At 34.2% G+C, this 17,181-nt stretch overlaps 3 protein-coding genes across 3 annotated transcripts; 2 read left to right on the top strand and 1 right to left on the bottom strand.

Annotated features, from left to right (window-relative positions):
- LOC104748398 (uncharacterized protein At4g02000-like) lies at nt 2,529–3,594 on the top strand. The gene is made up of 2 exons (XM_010470046.1): nt 2,529–2,833; nt 2,955–3,594. Exons 1-2 carry the CDS (start codon nt 2,529–2,531, stop codon nt 3,592–3,594), a joined length of 945 nt encoding a protein of 314 aa, XP_010468348.1.
- LOC104746583 (UDP-glycosyltransferase 84A2-like) lies at nt 5,671–7,512 on the bottom strand. Its single transcript, XM_010468101.2, has one exon. The coding sequence runs from the start codon at nt 7,379–7,381 to the stop codon at nt 5,891–5,893; it is 1,491 nt and encodes a 496-aa protein (XP_010466403.1). The 5' UTR covers nt 7,382–7,512; the 3' UTR covers nt 5,671–5,890.
- Nucleotides 15,938–16,804, top strand: LOC104746582. The gene has a single exon (XM_010468100.2). It carries the CDS (start codon nt 16,023–16,025, stop codon nt 16,578–16,580), a length of 558 nt encoding a protein of 185 aa, XP_010466402.1. The 5' UTR covers nt 15,938–16,022; the 3' UTR covers nt 16,581–16,804.

Genomic DNA, 17,181 nt, shown 5'->3' with positions numbered 1-17,181 from the left:
TCTCCATTTCTCTTTGTTCTTTGCACTGAAGGTCTTACTCACATGTTGAACAGAGCTGAGACTGATGGGTCAATTCAAGGAATAAAGTTTTCTAATTCAGAGCCCTCTCTTCACCACCTCCTCTTTGCTGATGATAGTCTCTTTAGCTGTAAAGCTTCCCTCTACCAGGTTAACAACCTTCAAAGCATTCTGCGGTCTTATGGTGACATGTCGGGTCAACTGATTAATGTCAACAAATCTTCGATAACTTTTGGCTCAAAAGTAGATCAGCATACACGAAACTCTATAAAGACACTAACTGGATTCACAATGAAGGGGTGCAGGATCTTATTTAGGGCTTCCTGAATGCTTTAGTGGATCCAAAGTAGACATGCTTGATTATGTCTATGATAGACTGAAATCTAGACTCTCAGGTTGGGTTGATCGTACCCTATCATTAGGAGGGAAGGAAACCCTTCTGAAAGCAGTCGCTCTAGCTTTGCCTGTATATGCGATGACATGTTTTAAACTTCCTATCACAACTTGTCAAAAACTTACTTCCGCAATATCTACTTTTTGGTGGAATTCAATGGAACATAAGAAGAAGATTCATTGGATAAGTTGGGATAAGCTCTGCTTAACGAAAGATCAAGGAGGATTAGATTTTAAGGATCTGCAGGCTTTCAATCAGGCATTATTAGCTAAGCAAGTTTGGAGAATTTTACAAAACCCAGACTGTTTGTACGCTAGGGTTATGAAGAGCAGATACTTTGATAACAATAATATACTAACAGCGGTAATGGGCTATCGACCTTCTTACATTTGGAGAAGTGTTCTTCATGGTCGCGAACTCCTGCTGAAAGGAATCAAAAGAATGATTGGCAATGGTCAAGCTACTTATGTGTGGACTGACCCGTGGCTCTTAGAAGATGAAAGAAAAAGAATTCCTTTAATGAAAAATATTTTCATTAATCTAGATTTGAAGGTGTCTACTTTAATTAACCTGTTCACGAGAACTTGGAATCAGAACTCACTAGAAGAATTATTTTATCCCAGAGATGTGTCTATTATTCTAGCGAATAAGCCAGTAATTTCAAAGTCAGACTTCTGGAGCTGGATACATACTAAGAATGGAGATTATTCAGTCAAAACAGGGTACACTTTAGCAAGCCATTTGAACAAACCATATCAGATTCTTGAAGCATAAATGAGACCCTCTCTTAACGATCTAAGACCCAAGTGTGGTCTATGCATACATCTCCGAAAATTAAAAATTTCATTTGGAGGGCTTTAAGTGGAGCTCTTGCTGTTGCAGAAAGATTAGCAAGTAGAGGATTAAGCATAGATATGAGATGTCAATCTTGTGGACAGGAAAAAGAATCTATAAACCATGTTCTTTTTTCTTGTTCCATTGCCAGACAAGTATGGGCGCTGTCAGAGATTCCTACCCCTGAAGAAGGGTTTAATCAGATCTCTGAATATGATAACATCTCCTATTTGATCTCTATAGACAAAAATCAGCAAATCCCCAATTATATTAGAAGAAGCATTCCATGGACACTTTGGTATCTATGGAAACACAGAAATGCATTCTTCTTTGAAGGAAAAACAGAGGATATTCTGGTTTTGGTTCTAAAAATAAGAGAGGAAGCAACGCTATGGGTTAACGCTCAAGGGTTGGTAACTCGACAGGCCAGTTCCAAAGTTTATGATAGAGGGAAAGGATCCGTGGATTGGATTAGTCCTCCAATATCCTGGCTGAAATGTAATATCGGAATGGCATGGTGCAAAACTTCACAAACAGGGGGCTTCTCTTGGGTTTTAAGAGATTGGAATGGCAAAGTTAAGATGCATAGTCGACGTTCATTCTCTCACATTAACAGTTTGATGGAAGCCAAATTTCAAAGTATCATGTGGGCTATTGATAGTATGGTTAATCACCATATCCACCAGGTGATCTTTTCCTCAGAAGCCTATGAAATGATAAATGCTATTAACTGTTCTCAAGAATGGCCTTCTTTCCAGTTTTATGCATCGGAAATTAAAAGAAGTCTCAGTTTCATAAAAGAGTGGAAAATGGAGAATGCACAATCACATTCCAACCAAGGAGCTTCTCTTATTGCCCGTAGTGCAATTCAAAAATCCTTCTTCCAATCGTATGTTGCTATGGGTCCTCCAAGTTGGCTTAACAACCTTTTTGATTTAGAAGAAATCAAAAATACATAGGTTCCTCTTGGTTGCTAAGTTTGACTTAGACATAAGACTAAAAAATTTTGAAGAGGTTTGATAGACGTTTTTTTTGTCTCTTCCCAGTTTTTTCTTCTTTTAACGAGTTGACTTTATCTAATATCCTTCTTATCTCGCTCCTTTCGATTCTTTTGTTTCTACTGCAGTAGATATTTCCACCCTTGATCCTGCTGTTTGGATAATTTATGTAGTAAAATTATAATTTTATTACTTCTTCCTTTCCCTTCTCAACCCTTCTCTCACTTATATATAGCCTTTATTAGTGTTTTCAAACCTCATCGTTTTCCTTCTTCGAGAGACTAATGGAGAAAGATCTTTGGGATGAGATTCAAAATTTAGCACTAGGGAGAGAAGATCCAGAACTCCTAATCCCAAACTCAGACTATGAAGATGTCCTAGCAAGTAACAGGCTTAGCCTGATAGCCCGACCACTTAATCCGATTGATCAAAATCTGCTTGAAGTGGCGGCAAACCTCCCTACAGCCTGGGGTCTAGCATCTTCGGTTCATGGCAGAGTTCTCGATGACCGTTTCGTCCAGTTTCGATTCCAGTCTGAAAGAGATCTGATATCAGTACTACGAAGGGAACCATGGAGCTTTAATAGATGGTTTGTTGCCTTGCAAAGGTGGGATGACTTACCACGGTTGGATTTCTTAACCTCTTTAGATCTTTGGGTCCAAATTAGGGGGTCTTCCTATCTCCTATGTTTCTGCTAAGTCTATCCGCAGGATAGCTAGATCCTTAGGGGAATTAGTGCAGGTGGACTTTGAAGATTCAGTCACCAATCAGATTTCATTCCTCCGAGTAAAAATCAGAGTCTCTATAACTGATCGCTTTAGGTTCTTTAGAAGGGTGAGATTTCAAACAGGTGATAGAGCTATGCTAGGATTTCAGTACGAGAGAATGGAAAAAATCTGTACTAATTGTTGTAGGATTATGCACCCTACCTCTCGATGTCCCTTTGAGCATACCAATCCAAATCATTACAACAACCAAGAAAACCAAGCTCATCAAAGGAGAAATGATGGAATCGAGGACCCGGATTCAGCCCCTATCTCACAACAATCAAGCCCAGTCGCCCAAGTCCCTGTCTTCGCTCATGAAAACCAGCCTATGTATCCTAAGAAACGAGCAGGCCCTTACTTTGCCTTAGCATTTCTGCACTTTGAACTCTCGGGCAAAGACGAGTCTATCGGTTCAAACCTAGAAGGAGGCTCTCCTCCCAAGATACAGTCTAAGTACGAAGTAGGAGAATGCTCAAAACAAAGACTGAATGTTAACCCAAAGAAGGAACTTCCAATGAAGAAGAGAACAAGTCTGCCGGACCATGATAGAGAAGACGATCACCAAACATCTTACCCTCCTTGATCACTCCTTTCAGTTCTGTCACGTTAACTTTTGATGTGAATATGTTCTCCCGTAAGTTAGGCATGATGGCCTATGGTTTAACGATACTAGTTATGCAGAGTGAAGCGAGATGGCACTTAAAGTTTTAGACTTTTGGATTCGAAGATAAAGTCATCCTAGCTCCTGTAATTTTTTGATGAAGCTGATTTTAATTTTTGGATATGGTAGTTAATTCGTAGTAGTATGGCTATGTTACTTAGTACTTTGTAATCTCTCTGTTGTACCATGTAATCTCTCTGTTGTATCATGTAATCTTTTTGTAATACTATGTAATCAGTTTGGCTGTTGTAGACCTGAGATCTTTGTTTTGGGCTTAATAAAAGTATTTTTTGTGTAAAAAAAAAAAGGGCAGACTATTCAGCAATACGACATTCATTCAGTATTTCGTGACACGTTACTCAAAGTTATGGAAGATTCAAGAATATAATACCACATTTTTTTGTTTTTTTTCTTCTGTAGAAGTATAACACTGAAATTTTCATATCTTTAAACATCTATTTAATTGGATTCCATCAAACGGAAAAAAAAAAAACAAAAAAACAAAAAAAAACAAGATAAGAAAATCGCGTGAGTTAATTTGAACTCAGTTTTTTAATGTATTATACTGGAAATAGATTGTGACATATAGTTAATTTCACCGACCTATATAGCACAATTATTTGAGCCACGCATCTAACTCACCACCCACCACATCCCCTCTTTGGATATCTATCTATCAACTCTCATGTTTGGATATCTATCTATCAGCTCTCATGATGACTTCGATTTGGACCATTTGGTGACTTTGGTCTACTCCTATAGTGCAATCAATTGTCTTCCTGAGGCAATAATCCAGAATATACCACAATATCTTAACGGGGACGCATTTATTTGTTCTGTGTAACCAACGAGCGAGCAATGAATTGACTCACTGTTAACAGCATTGACTGTAGCTCACATGTCGCTAGGATAATGTCCCTGAATACCACCAATAGTGATATTGGCTCAAATCCTGAAACAGTATGGATATTGTAGTATTTAATAATAGTATTATATAGTGACGTTCGAATTAATAGCTCTGTTTTTGACTTTTTATAATTTCTTACAATTCAACCTTTAATTTGTCAAATCTATTAATGGATATGAAATCCCATCCTGCAACTTCTAAACTGTATCTTAGGGTTTATTTATTTATTTTTATTTATTTACAACAGTACCATTGAAAGGCTCTACGTCGGCTGGAGTCTCGCAAGTCACCAGTCACCAGTCACCAGTCACGCAGTTACCAACCACCGGTGGTCATCATAGTGTGGGATAGGCGTGTGTAGTATATTTTTACTCCTATAGATAAAACAATTAAGACTGTTTTTCTAGTACTTTCTCGTTTTACGTTATTTTGCATTGTTTTAACTTTTAACTATCTAAATTACTAAATATCGTTGATTATATTATATATTTTTATCTACTGTGACATGTGTATACCAAACAAACTTTTTATTATATCCCTACCAAACAATCAAAAAAAAACTTTTGATTTGGTAGGTTAAAAGACAAGGTTTTGTAACCGTTTAAAATTGACACTTTGACAGCATGGAGACATTTATGCATCACGTGTCATTTCTGTCAATACATATAGTGTTAAGTGGAAAGAGTCAAGACGATAAGGACGAGAGGCTAGTGATCCTGCGGTTATGTGGGATTCTGAAGTGTTCAAAGTTGTAAATTGCGGAAGTAATAAATTTTTAAATTGTTCTATTAGAGTAAGCAAAATCCAAATTTTGTTTCTTCGCATATGTTTGTAAATTTTGTAATATTTGAATTTCATGGCAGTACTTCCGTCCAAATATTCATAAACAAATATCCCAAGCATTTAAATTTGATTAATTAGATACTTTTCTTGTCGGCTTATAATATTGGATAAAGATTATATTATTCAAACGTTTTTAGTATATTTTATTTCATGGTAGAGATCATACCACATCATATTTACCCAAAGTCATTCATAAATCATACTGTAAAATTATTAACCATTCATAATATAAATATTCTTTCCCGATATAGCAACATACTATAAATAATAACTATTCATAATATAATTTAATGCGTGATCAGTCTGACATTCTTCCAAGAAGTATTAATGACTTTTCCCTAGACCCATACGCCCATACATACCCAAAAAAAACACGAAACAAAATGTCGAAGTAAAGAAAATGCATACAACACAGTACACAATTAAGGATTTGCAGGAACAAAAAGACCAAAAGACTTCAATGACTTTTTAAAAGATTTTGATTGATCCAGCCAGGACATGATTATGACTTCCGTTTTGTACTTTAGCCACAGGTTTGGCAGCCAACTTCTCCACAAACACCTCAAGATTCCTATCAGATGAGCCACCGCGAGCAACCGCCGCTTCCGCCTCTTCCTTCCACTTTAAAGCATTCTTTTTCAGCTCCGTTGCTTTCTCTCCTTTCGTAACCTCTCTCAGCCTCTCCGCCACTTCCTCCCTCGGTACTACCCTATCCTCCGCCTCTCCACGGCCGAGTCTCACTCCCGTCTTGAAAACGTCTATCATGTAGACCGCGTCAGTGACTTGATCTCCCCACTGAGGTAAACAAACCGTCGGGGCTCCGGCAGACACAGCTTCCATCGTCGAGTTCCATCCACAGTGAGTCACGAAACAAGCCACCGAAGGATGAGACAAAACTTTTTCTTGTGAACACCATTCAACGATCTTCCCTCTCCCTTTGACTTCTTCGGGCAAAACATGTCGCGCTTTGTTGAAACCTAATTCTTGTTGCCTAATAACCCATAAGAACGTAACGTCCGCGTTTAACACACCGTAAGCGATCTCGTCTATCTGTTCTTGTTTCACGTAAGCAACGGTACCGAAAGAGATGTAAACAACGGAGGAAACAGGCTGCGAGTCTAACCACTCCATGCATTCATCCGCTGGCTGAGGGATGTTTCCTTTGGTGTCATCGCTAGTTAAGGTTTTAGCGATTTTGTAAAGCGGTCCGAGCGGTCTTATAACGCCGGGGTGATAGAGACTTGACATGTGTTCGATGATGTCTTGCTCCAAGGAGTTGAAAGTGTCGATGAAAACAGAGAAAGTCTTGTGAAGACGTTTGATCTGATCTATGATTACTTCTCCCAAAGCGGAGTGAGGAGTTGAAGGGTGGATGAAAGAAGGGATCTCGTCGTGTTTCAAGAGAGGCATGCCAGGGATTTGGACATCGATCTCGGGATCTGTTTCGGTCGGGAAATGAACTAGTTTGTGGTGGTAATAGTAATAAGCAGCTAAGCAGGCGCAAGATTGAACCCAGAGAACTGCACAAGGGATTTGAAGATCTTCAGCCACGTCACAAACCCAAGAGACGAAAGGGTTGTTGATGAGACACGTCACAGGCTGTTTTGTCACTTCCTCGTAACGTTTCACGAGGTTTTTGATCTCTCTTTTGCCGACCAGCTCGAGGTGTGGTCGGAGGATGGTCAAGTCGGTTCTGCTCGCTTCGTCATCTTCGGGAAGCCCGTCATCGAAGAAATCGAACCGGAGGTAGCCTTTACCGACCGGTTTGAGGACACAGTCTTGGATTTTATTGGTGTTTCGCATCTTTTTGCCCCATGACTCTGTGGTGACAAAGGTTATGAGTAAACCCTTTGAAGCTAAGAGCTTTCCTAGACGAAGAAGTGGATTAACGTGGCCTTGTCCCGGGAATGATACGAGCATCACATGAGGAGGTAGAGGAGGAGAAGATTCTAGTTCCATCCTTAGAAAAAAATTTGGTCTCTCTTTTTTTCTTTGCTCTGTTTTTGTGTTTGTTTTTGAAGTGTGTGCATGTTGAAAAGTAGAAGAGAAATACGCTTTAAATAGGAGACAATGAAGGTGAATAGTTTGCTTACTATTGGTCATTTAATTACCAAATATCTATTGCTTTCTGTATTTAAAATTCGAAGATTGATTTAATATCTGGATTCCATTGTAGGGTCATCACTCATCACTACAGTAAATTGGGAAATGCTTAATAAATGACTTGGTCAGTGGGCGATGGTCTAACGTCTCCCTCGTTTGTTTTTCTGGTTATTTTTACACTTCCATAAACTATCAAAGAGATATATAGATCACAGAGAATTATACGTTACCTCTATATTCCATGTGGTTTTTAAGGAATATTCGATAATTTGGTNGGTTTTTGATCTCTCTTTTGCCGACCAGCTCGAGGTGTGGTCGGAGGATGGTCAAGTCGGTTCTGCTCGCTTCGTCATCTTCGGGAAGCCCGTCATCGAAGAAATCGAACCGGAGGTAGCCTTTACCGACCGGTTTGAGGACACAGTCTTGGATTTTATTGGTGTTTCGCATCTTTTTGCCCCATGACTCTGTGGTGACAAAGGTTATGAGTAAACCCTTTGAAGCTAAGAGCTTTCCTAGACGAAGAAGTGGATTAACGTGGCCTTGTCCCGGGAATGATACGAGCATCACATGAGGAGGTAGAGGAGGAGAAGATTCTAGTTCCATCCTTAGAAAAAAATTTGGTCTCTCTTTTTTTCTTTGCTCTGTTTTTGTGTTTGTTTTTGAAGTGTGTGCATGTTGAAAAGTAGAAGAGAAATACGCTTTAAATAGGAGACAATGAAGGTGAATAGTTTGCTTACTATTGGTCATTTAATTACCAAATATCTATTGCTTTCTGTATTTAAAATTCGAAAATTGATTTAATATCTGGATTCCATTGTAGGGTCATCACTCATCACTACAGTAAATTGGGAAATGCTTAATAAATGACTTGGTCAGTGGGCGATGGTCTAACGTCTCCCTCGTTTGTTTTTCTGNAAAAAAAAAAAAAACAAAAAAAAACTAGGTACGTACAACGTCAGGTTGGATGCATATTGCTCCGAGCCTCCGACTTGTAAATGCAAAATCATGAATGGGAATAAAGATCAACGAGAAATATGAAAACTATATAGAATATTTTTACTCCTCTACAATTTACTACTAGGATATTTTCGTACATAGTTAATTTCAGTATAATATGAAGTTGCGGATGGAATTTGTTTAAATGACACTTAAAACGGTTAAACGGAGAAAGATTCATGAGAATAGATCAAATTGAAAATGGTGATATACACATATACAAGTGTGGATACTTGGTTATGATACTAAAGGTTACACCAAGTGTAAATTAGACATACATTGTTCAAGCTTAATGGGCACCATATAAATGTCACTTGTAATTTTCATTATCTACAAAGTTATATGCTTTCGGTCAAGAGTAGAATTTTAAATGTGGAGAAAAAGATGGGCATTTATTCACCAAAGTATAGTGCCATATGATCAGATATGATTCGATGTTAACATCCCTATTTATATCCTTTATCACCGGTGAAAGTGAAACTGATCCTACTTGACTTTCGTTGTGACTTGTGAGATATATATTTGGAAGAGCCGAAGAGGATTGTTCTATACTTCTATTAATGGCCATTATTATCAAATAGAAACCATAAAGTGACCAAAAAAAAAGTTAGAAATTAAACGGGCGTGGCTAAATTGAACACCTCTTATTATTTTCCGTACTTTAGATTATTATTTTGGGGGTAGAAATCATTAGTTCCACTAATTGGAAAGGTGACGTGTTATTGTTCCGTTGGTTAACTAATAAGAGGCCTAGTTTCATTTTCGAGTAATTCCAACACTTCTTAACTGTTACAAACCATAAAGCTATAAATGGTTGTTCTTTTCTATGTACAGCTTTTTCGTCGTGGAGGTCTCTAGCCATGCATATCTTTCACAAATTATAATTGTGAATTTTTATTTTGTAGATGTCATGTTAGTATATGGTTCCGGATAATGGTAGTAAATATAGTTAATTAGTGCATCCATGAGAGGTGAAATGAATATCTTTAACTATTGTTAGTGATATTTTACAAGAATTCTTCTATAATTTAGTTATATATGTATGTAATCTACCATGAATTTTATATGTTTTCTTTTTGGCATCATATGTCAAAATATGTTAAATGTGGACGTTGATCGTCTTGCGTTCACATATTGGAAAAGAAACTACTCTTGTTTTTTTTTTTTTTTTTTTTTTTCTCTTGTTAAAGAAGAAACAAATCTTGCTTCTTTGTCATTTTCTTTACACACAGCAACTTCAACGATCGACGATTTTATTAGGAACGGTTACGGAAAACCAACCACTAAAATTGAACTTAAATATTTTTAAACAACTTTTCGTAAGTGTGTAGCTCGAAGATTTTTTTTTTGTATTACATCTTAGTGGAGTAGCATTTTTTTCTCATATTACATCTTAGTGGAGTAGCATTTTTTTTTCTCAACACACATTTATCTAGGATAGATGTTGACATGTTGTTGTACAGGTACCAAAACAAGTGCATCTGAGTCTTTGTGGATCACACATATTTTTCGTTATCATACATACTTTCTTTATAAATCATGTTGTATAACTGTACAAGTAGATTCGGATATACATGCACATTAATTTGTATTGTCGGAAGCCTTTTGGGGATGACGAAAGAGGCTGAATATGATGTGTATGTACGTGGTGGCACTTTACGTCTTGCCACTCAATATTTTAGATTCTCTTTGTTTTTTTTTTCCACTCACGTCACATTAGTGCTGGGTACGGGACGGGTACCCTTGAATTTTCTCCGACCCTTTACTCGTCCCGACTCTAACGGGTAACAGAAAAAATTTACTCATACTCGACCCTTAAATAACGGGTACCCGGTAAAAAATAGTTGACCCTTTACTCGTCTTGACCCTTTATTATTACCCGGAAAACGAGTACACGATAAAAAAATGTTATAAATTTATGCAATATATAGTTCCAAAATTATAAAATTACGAATTTTGAAAATAAAAATAATATATTAATTCAGTTAGGCTAAGTTGAACTTAGGTTTTAACTCTAACTCTATAAATTAATAATAAATAATAATAATAATAATACAAAATATTAACGGGTATTTACGGGTCGGGTAGCAAAACGGGTAAAGGGCCGAGTAACGGGACGGGTATTGAAAACTAAACTAATACCCTATACTCGTCCCTTACTCACGGGTAATATAAATATAATACCCTTTACTCGACCCTAAAACTGCGGGTACCCTTTTTTTTGGGACGGGTACGAGCCGAGTAACGGATCGAGTACGGGTAACGGGTATTAGTGCCCAGGCCTACGTCACATGCCGCTTGCCCAAATCACCCTCTCTTTTTCATTTAGTAGGACAGTTCTCAACACTTGCTAGATGTGAATCTCTCACATATGAACACTTTAAAACTAAAACTTTCTTTTGTTCACTATAAACTTTGTAATATGCATGTTTAATCAATCTTTCATAAACAAGATAAGAAAAAAAAATGGCCAGTCCTGATCAAACATTGAATTACGATAGATTATTAATCCGACAAAAGTGAAACAATGATCAGTCACATGTACAACGACTTTTAGTGTTTGGGGGGGTTTTCTTTTTAGTAGATGCTGTATGGATGTAGTAACTTGTAAACGTCCCATGATTACCTTTCACATGTTCAAGTCCGAATCATAAGAAGCCCAAAATTTGGAAATGAATCCCACCCACCACCCACGAACACACAGATAAAATAAAATAGCTAGAGAACATTGTTTATTTTGAGTTTTGTTTTTAAAATTTTGGTTTTGGATCTAATAACGTGTTTCGCTTTAAAACCGCATAATAATCATTTACAGTCAAATTTTGAAATCGTTTCTCCGAGAAAACAAGTTCCGGAACTTTCGTTTTTAGTGCCAAAATTGCAAAAATTAATTCAATTTCATAGAATTTGCAAGAAAACGTAATTTTATTATTTTAATGTGTTTTTTTTTGCTGTTGCCAAATTTGTAAATTTAACTAAAATCTGTTTTTTTTTTGTTGTTGCAATTTTTACAAGTTTAGGTGGCAAACACGATTAGAAATTTTGAGCTACATAATATAATCACGAAAAAACGAGATTATAAATTAAAGAAGAAATAACAAATTAATTCTTAGCATCTAATATTATTTTTATATATTATATAAACTACGTAGGATGGTCGACAAATCTGAATGAACACCAACGTGTACGAAGAAGGGCTAGTGATATGAATTTGGAGATCCAGCATGTGTGGAAAACCATTGAAACTTCGGGAGTATAAACTGAGCTCCTCTGCATGACGTACTCCGGGCATTATCTTAGTTGAAAGTTGAAACCATCGATCGGCCGGAAGCAAAAAGTTGAGGTGGAAATTGAAGTAATGAGATCAATTTATTGTAGATGTAGTCAATTTTGTAAAAGTATATAAATATATATTTTTTATGTCGAAAAAAAAGATTTTTCTCAATTTTTGTTAAAGAGATGACACTTGGCTTATTATATTTCTGACACTTGTATTTTTTGTTTGGATCTAATTAATTATAGTTTGGACCTAATTAACTACAGGCGCACAAAACCAAAAAAAAAAACATCAGCATTTTTTTCATCCTTTATTTAATCATAAACATATGCAGCCTCCAAGAATCTAGAGCCACCTTATATCATTGTGTGGTTGGTTTCATCTCGAAACTAAACCAACATTAAATTAAATTTATAGGTTTGAATTCTTGGGTTTAATATCTTTGTTTGAATCTTATATAATTGTCACATACACAAACGGAATCAAAATTAAGTAAGATGGTGGGATGGTATTATGTAAGTAAATTAGTTTAACTTTTTTAAAATTTGTTTATATAAAATTAAATTTTTGAGTTTACTTTCTGGAAAATTACGTAAAATTGTGAAATGTTTTTAATCTAATTCTATAATTAGTTTGTTTAATTCAGACTTATTATTTCAAACATCATGGTATTTTTGAAATACATAAAATTAATAAGTTTTCAAAGGAATTTCAGAATAAATTATGAACATAATCAATTATGTTTTGATTTGAATTAATACCATCATTATGCATTGACTTTTATCTACCCACTATTTTCCTCAATTGTCATTTTTGTTTATATTACTTTTCATTTTTAATTTATTATTTTAAAACACTTGTAAATTTATGATCATTAATATTTGATTTCAATCCCTTCTCTCTCTTAAAGGCTCAAACATTAAAGTTTGGTTTTCTAAAAACAACCTATTACCATTCAAACACACCCTCTTTCAGACTATTGTGAAAACTAAAACATTTACTTTTTATTCTAAACAAACAACAAAACACCAGTAACAATAGCATCGTTGTTCGGATCATCCATTTTTGGAAAGTCCTAACTTCAGAAGAAATATTATCTTACTAAGTCTTGAATATTTTTTTTTTCCAGAAATGTAAATTATTTTTACTATTGTTCATCTTTTGATGATTTCTACAATCATTTTAAAATACATTTACTTTATATTCTATCATCGATTCAATCTCCAACAAACAACAAAACACCAGTAACAATAGTATCGTTGTTCGGATCATCCGTTTTTGGGAAGTTCCTAACTTCAGAAGAAATATTATCTTACTAAGTTGAATATTTTTTCCAAAAATGTAAATTATTTTTACTATTGTTCATCTTTTGATGATTTATGCAATCATTTTAAAATATTTCTAAAAGAAAATAAATAATCGTATGTGTATTTGATTTTAAAAGAATTTTAATATATAATGGTGGTGGGCGTCAGATTCTTAGAGTAATAGTTGAAAGAAACCTTACTATATCATATCATCTAATAATAAAGTAAAGTATTTTTGGCAAGTTCTAAAAGATTATCATTTGATCCTCTCTTCTTTTTCAAGTGTCATTTTGTTTCTTTTAATTTTTAGTATACAAATTTATTCAATTGAATTTACATAATCAAATTTTCTCTTGACAAATAATTTGATGATTAAATAGTTTAAGGATATAATATTATAATATATATATTTGGTTGTATATTTTAATAATTGGCTGTTTTATTTCCACACTTTAATATAAATAATTCACATGATCTTGATATTACATTACTTCATTTCATTTTCAGTCCATTTAAAATAGACTAAAGTATATTTTAATATATAATTTCTAAATAACTAAGGCGGTATTATTGGATTGTGGTTTTTAAAGGAGTTTGATGTATTTAAGAATCAGGTGTTATTCAATTGGGTATTTTTAAAAATCCATTAAAATCTAGTGTTATTCAATATCTACTGGATTTTGTGTGATTTTGGATTTCAACGTACTTTGCTTCTAAAATATGAACAAACACAATACCACACTTTTCTCAATCATTTCATTTTCTTCTCCTCTCTTTAGATGGATTTCTAGCCTTTGACATATTATTGTTTGATTTTTTTTCTCAATCCTTTTATATAATCACACTTATTCATCAGATATGTATTATTTTTGAGAATTTTTTTTTTTGTGTTCTTTAACTTTTTTTTCTGGGTTCATGATCTATAACTTTTTTTTTTGGTTTATGATATAATCACATTTTTTTTTTCTGGGTTCAATCTCTGTTTCTTCCTCCTCAAACCCTTTGTATATAATCACGCTTATTCATCAGATCTGTGTTTTTTTGTATTCTTTAATTTTTTTTTTCTGGGTTCATGACATCTGGGTTCTTTAATTACACCAAAAATCTGGATTGAAAACAAATACAGTTTAATTCAAGTTTTCTATGACATGTGTAAAAGTCTGGGTGTTATTAATTTAATATAATTTTGGTATATAACACAGTTTATGGATATATATATATTTTTTTCTAACAATAACTTGTTAAAAAATCCATAACAATCACCAAAAATACATTATCAATGACTTTCAAATCCACCTTATATGCATTATAAAGTCCACACAAATGTATTAGACTTTTAAATCCACTAATGTCATGGGTTAATTAAAATCTATTAAAATCCTCAATCCAATAACACCCCCTAAATGAGAATTGAATATATTTTGTTGATAAAAAGATAACTGTATATATTTCTGTTTAAAGAGAGAAGTGAATATATATTTAAATTCATGATTTGATTAGCTAAGATGCCCTTTCATTGATCTATATTTATAATATATAATTCTTGAATATATATTTAAAACAATAGACAATTTTAGTTATTAATTCACAATAATGTATTTTTATAAACCTGCCAAATTTTTTATTAACTTTTCTATTCCATCTCATCAATCCCATATTTTGTATTAACTCTCATTTTTGTAACTTTCATAATATTTATAGTAATGCAATGAGTGATTAATAATAACATTTAGAAATCTTACATATATAAGAAAATATATTAATATGTAATAATTGCATATCTATAACTCTCACATGGTTTATGTGACTCATATAACAATGAAATACTCCCTCTGTTTTAATTTAGTTATCGTTTTAGATTTTCAATGAAAATGTTTGGTGAATATTCCAGTTTTATCTGTGATGATTTAAAGTTTGACCAATAATATATTTATAGTTTTTTAATAGTTTAATAGTTTTTTTAACTAATAAAGGGTAAAGGGTAAATATATTATAAAGGGTAAAACAGACAATTTAATAGTTTTTTCTAATTTGTGTGAGAAAACATTAAACGACAACTATAAAAATAGAAGAAGTATAAATTAAATTTACCTAATAGATAGAAATTGATGTAAAATTAGTGGATTTATTATCCAATTAAATAATAAATTTTCTATATGCTCTTAACTACAATTTTTCTTATAAATAGAAAGATACATATTTTACTAACCCTTATATCTCAAGTCTCAAATAATATTTTTTCATTAATATTTTCATAACTAACAATCTCCAAAATCACAAAAAAAATCCAAGAACAATGTAAACTAAATCCGTGCGTAGCACGGAACGACTACTAGTTTAAAATAAATTTAAGTTAGATTTGTGTCATTTTTTGGTAAAGTTTTTGTAATTGGTAAACTTTAAAGCTGTATATTTGTATAGCTTTGTACCACTTTGTAAAGTGTTTACCAATCACTATCATTAAGTAATAACCAAACATTTGTTATACACTCGATACGTTTTGGACTACCCGATCCTTCAACCACCTATATGACGATATGCGTGACATCAAATGGAAGGGAGCATTAAAAATGATTTCACACTTTTTGTATCTAAATATATGGGAGAAAGCGAAACATAACGAATCTAACCCTTCAAGCCACGTTTTCTAGTACAAGCCGCAAAATACTAAAAAGGGTAACAAAAACAAACCCCAAAAGCATAAAACTAATTATAATTAAATTTTCCCCCCAACTTTTTGAAAGAGTATAAGCAACACCAAACCCGTTTTTACGTAGAAGCAATCTCCCTCTGTCTCTCTCTCTCTTCCTATAAACACTCGACAAACAATACTTTCATGAAGACACACATTCAAAGAACACTAGTAGCTACAAACGACAGCCTAAAAACCTAGCTAATTTACAACAAGAAGAAAAGAATGTCGAAAACGTTCAAAGCCATAAGAGACCGGACCTATTCAGGTGTAGGAGACCTCATCAAGCTCCTCCCTACAGGAACCGTATTCTTGTTTCAGTTCTTAAACCCTGTCCTAACCAACAACGGACATTGCCTCCTCATCAACAAATACTTCACCGGAGCTCTCATCGTTGTTTGTGCCTTCTCTTGCTGTTTCACTTGCTTCACGGATAGTTACAGAACAAGAGACGGTTACGTTCACTATGGTGTCGCTACCGTGAAGGGTCTCTGGCCAGATTCGTCTTCAGTGGATTTGTCTTCGAAACGGCTTAGAGTTGGAGATTTCGTTCACGCTTTCTTCTCTCTTATCGTGTTCAGTGTTATTTCCTTGTTGGATGCAAACACTGTGAATTGTTTCTACCCTGGCTTTGGCTCCACTGGGAAGATCTTTCTCATGGTTTTGCCTCCGGTGATTGGAGTTATCTCCGGCGTTGTTTTCACGGTGTTCCCTAGTAGACGTCATGGAATTGGTAACCCTTCGGACAACAATGAGGATGATAGTGCTTCCGTGATGAAATGATATCGCATGTGTTTTACTCGTGGAATGGAAAATACTAAAGTTGTATAAATAATTATTATAATCTTGATTTTTTTTTTTTACTTTTTCTGATTTAATATTTATGTTGGTGAGTGCTGATCATATGTGGTGTTTGTGTATTTTATTTCATTATTTGGTTAATTTCCCATTTGTTTTGTTAATAAATTCAAGGATAGGTAATATAACATAAGTATCTTACAGTACTAGCTAATATTTTTGTGCTATTAGTGAACCAGCACTATTGAAATCAACGGATGTTATGTAAACAAGAATTTAAAGAGATATACACACGTACACAATCTGTCTATATATATCTTTTTATTTATTTTATTTTTTTCAACCATTGGGCCAGTCTAGCCGGCCCATTAGTCAAATTCCTACATTCGTAAGAGCCGAGAATCGATCCCAGGTGTGATGGTGCCTTCTACAAATGGACTTACCTCCTGCCACTGCACTAAGGTCGCTTTATATATATTCTTTTATTTTTGGAAGAAATTAGCAAGGATAATTAATTGTGGATGTTAAAAAGAGAACGTAAATAATATGATTAAAGTATGTATGTTCTTGATTTAGTTTAGATGAT

This window comes from Camelina sativa, chromosome 15 (assembly GCF_000633955.1).
Source record: "Camelina sativa cultivar DH55 chromosome 15, Cs, whole genome shotgun sequence".
Taxonomy (NCBI): Eukaryota; Viridiplantae; Streptophyta; class Magnoliopsida; order Brassicales; family Brassicaceae; genus Camelina; species Camelina sativa.
Note: the sequence above shows the minus strand (reverse complement) of the source record. Positions and strands in the feature narration are given on the sequence as shown.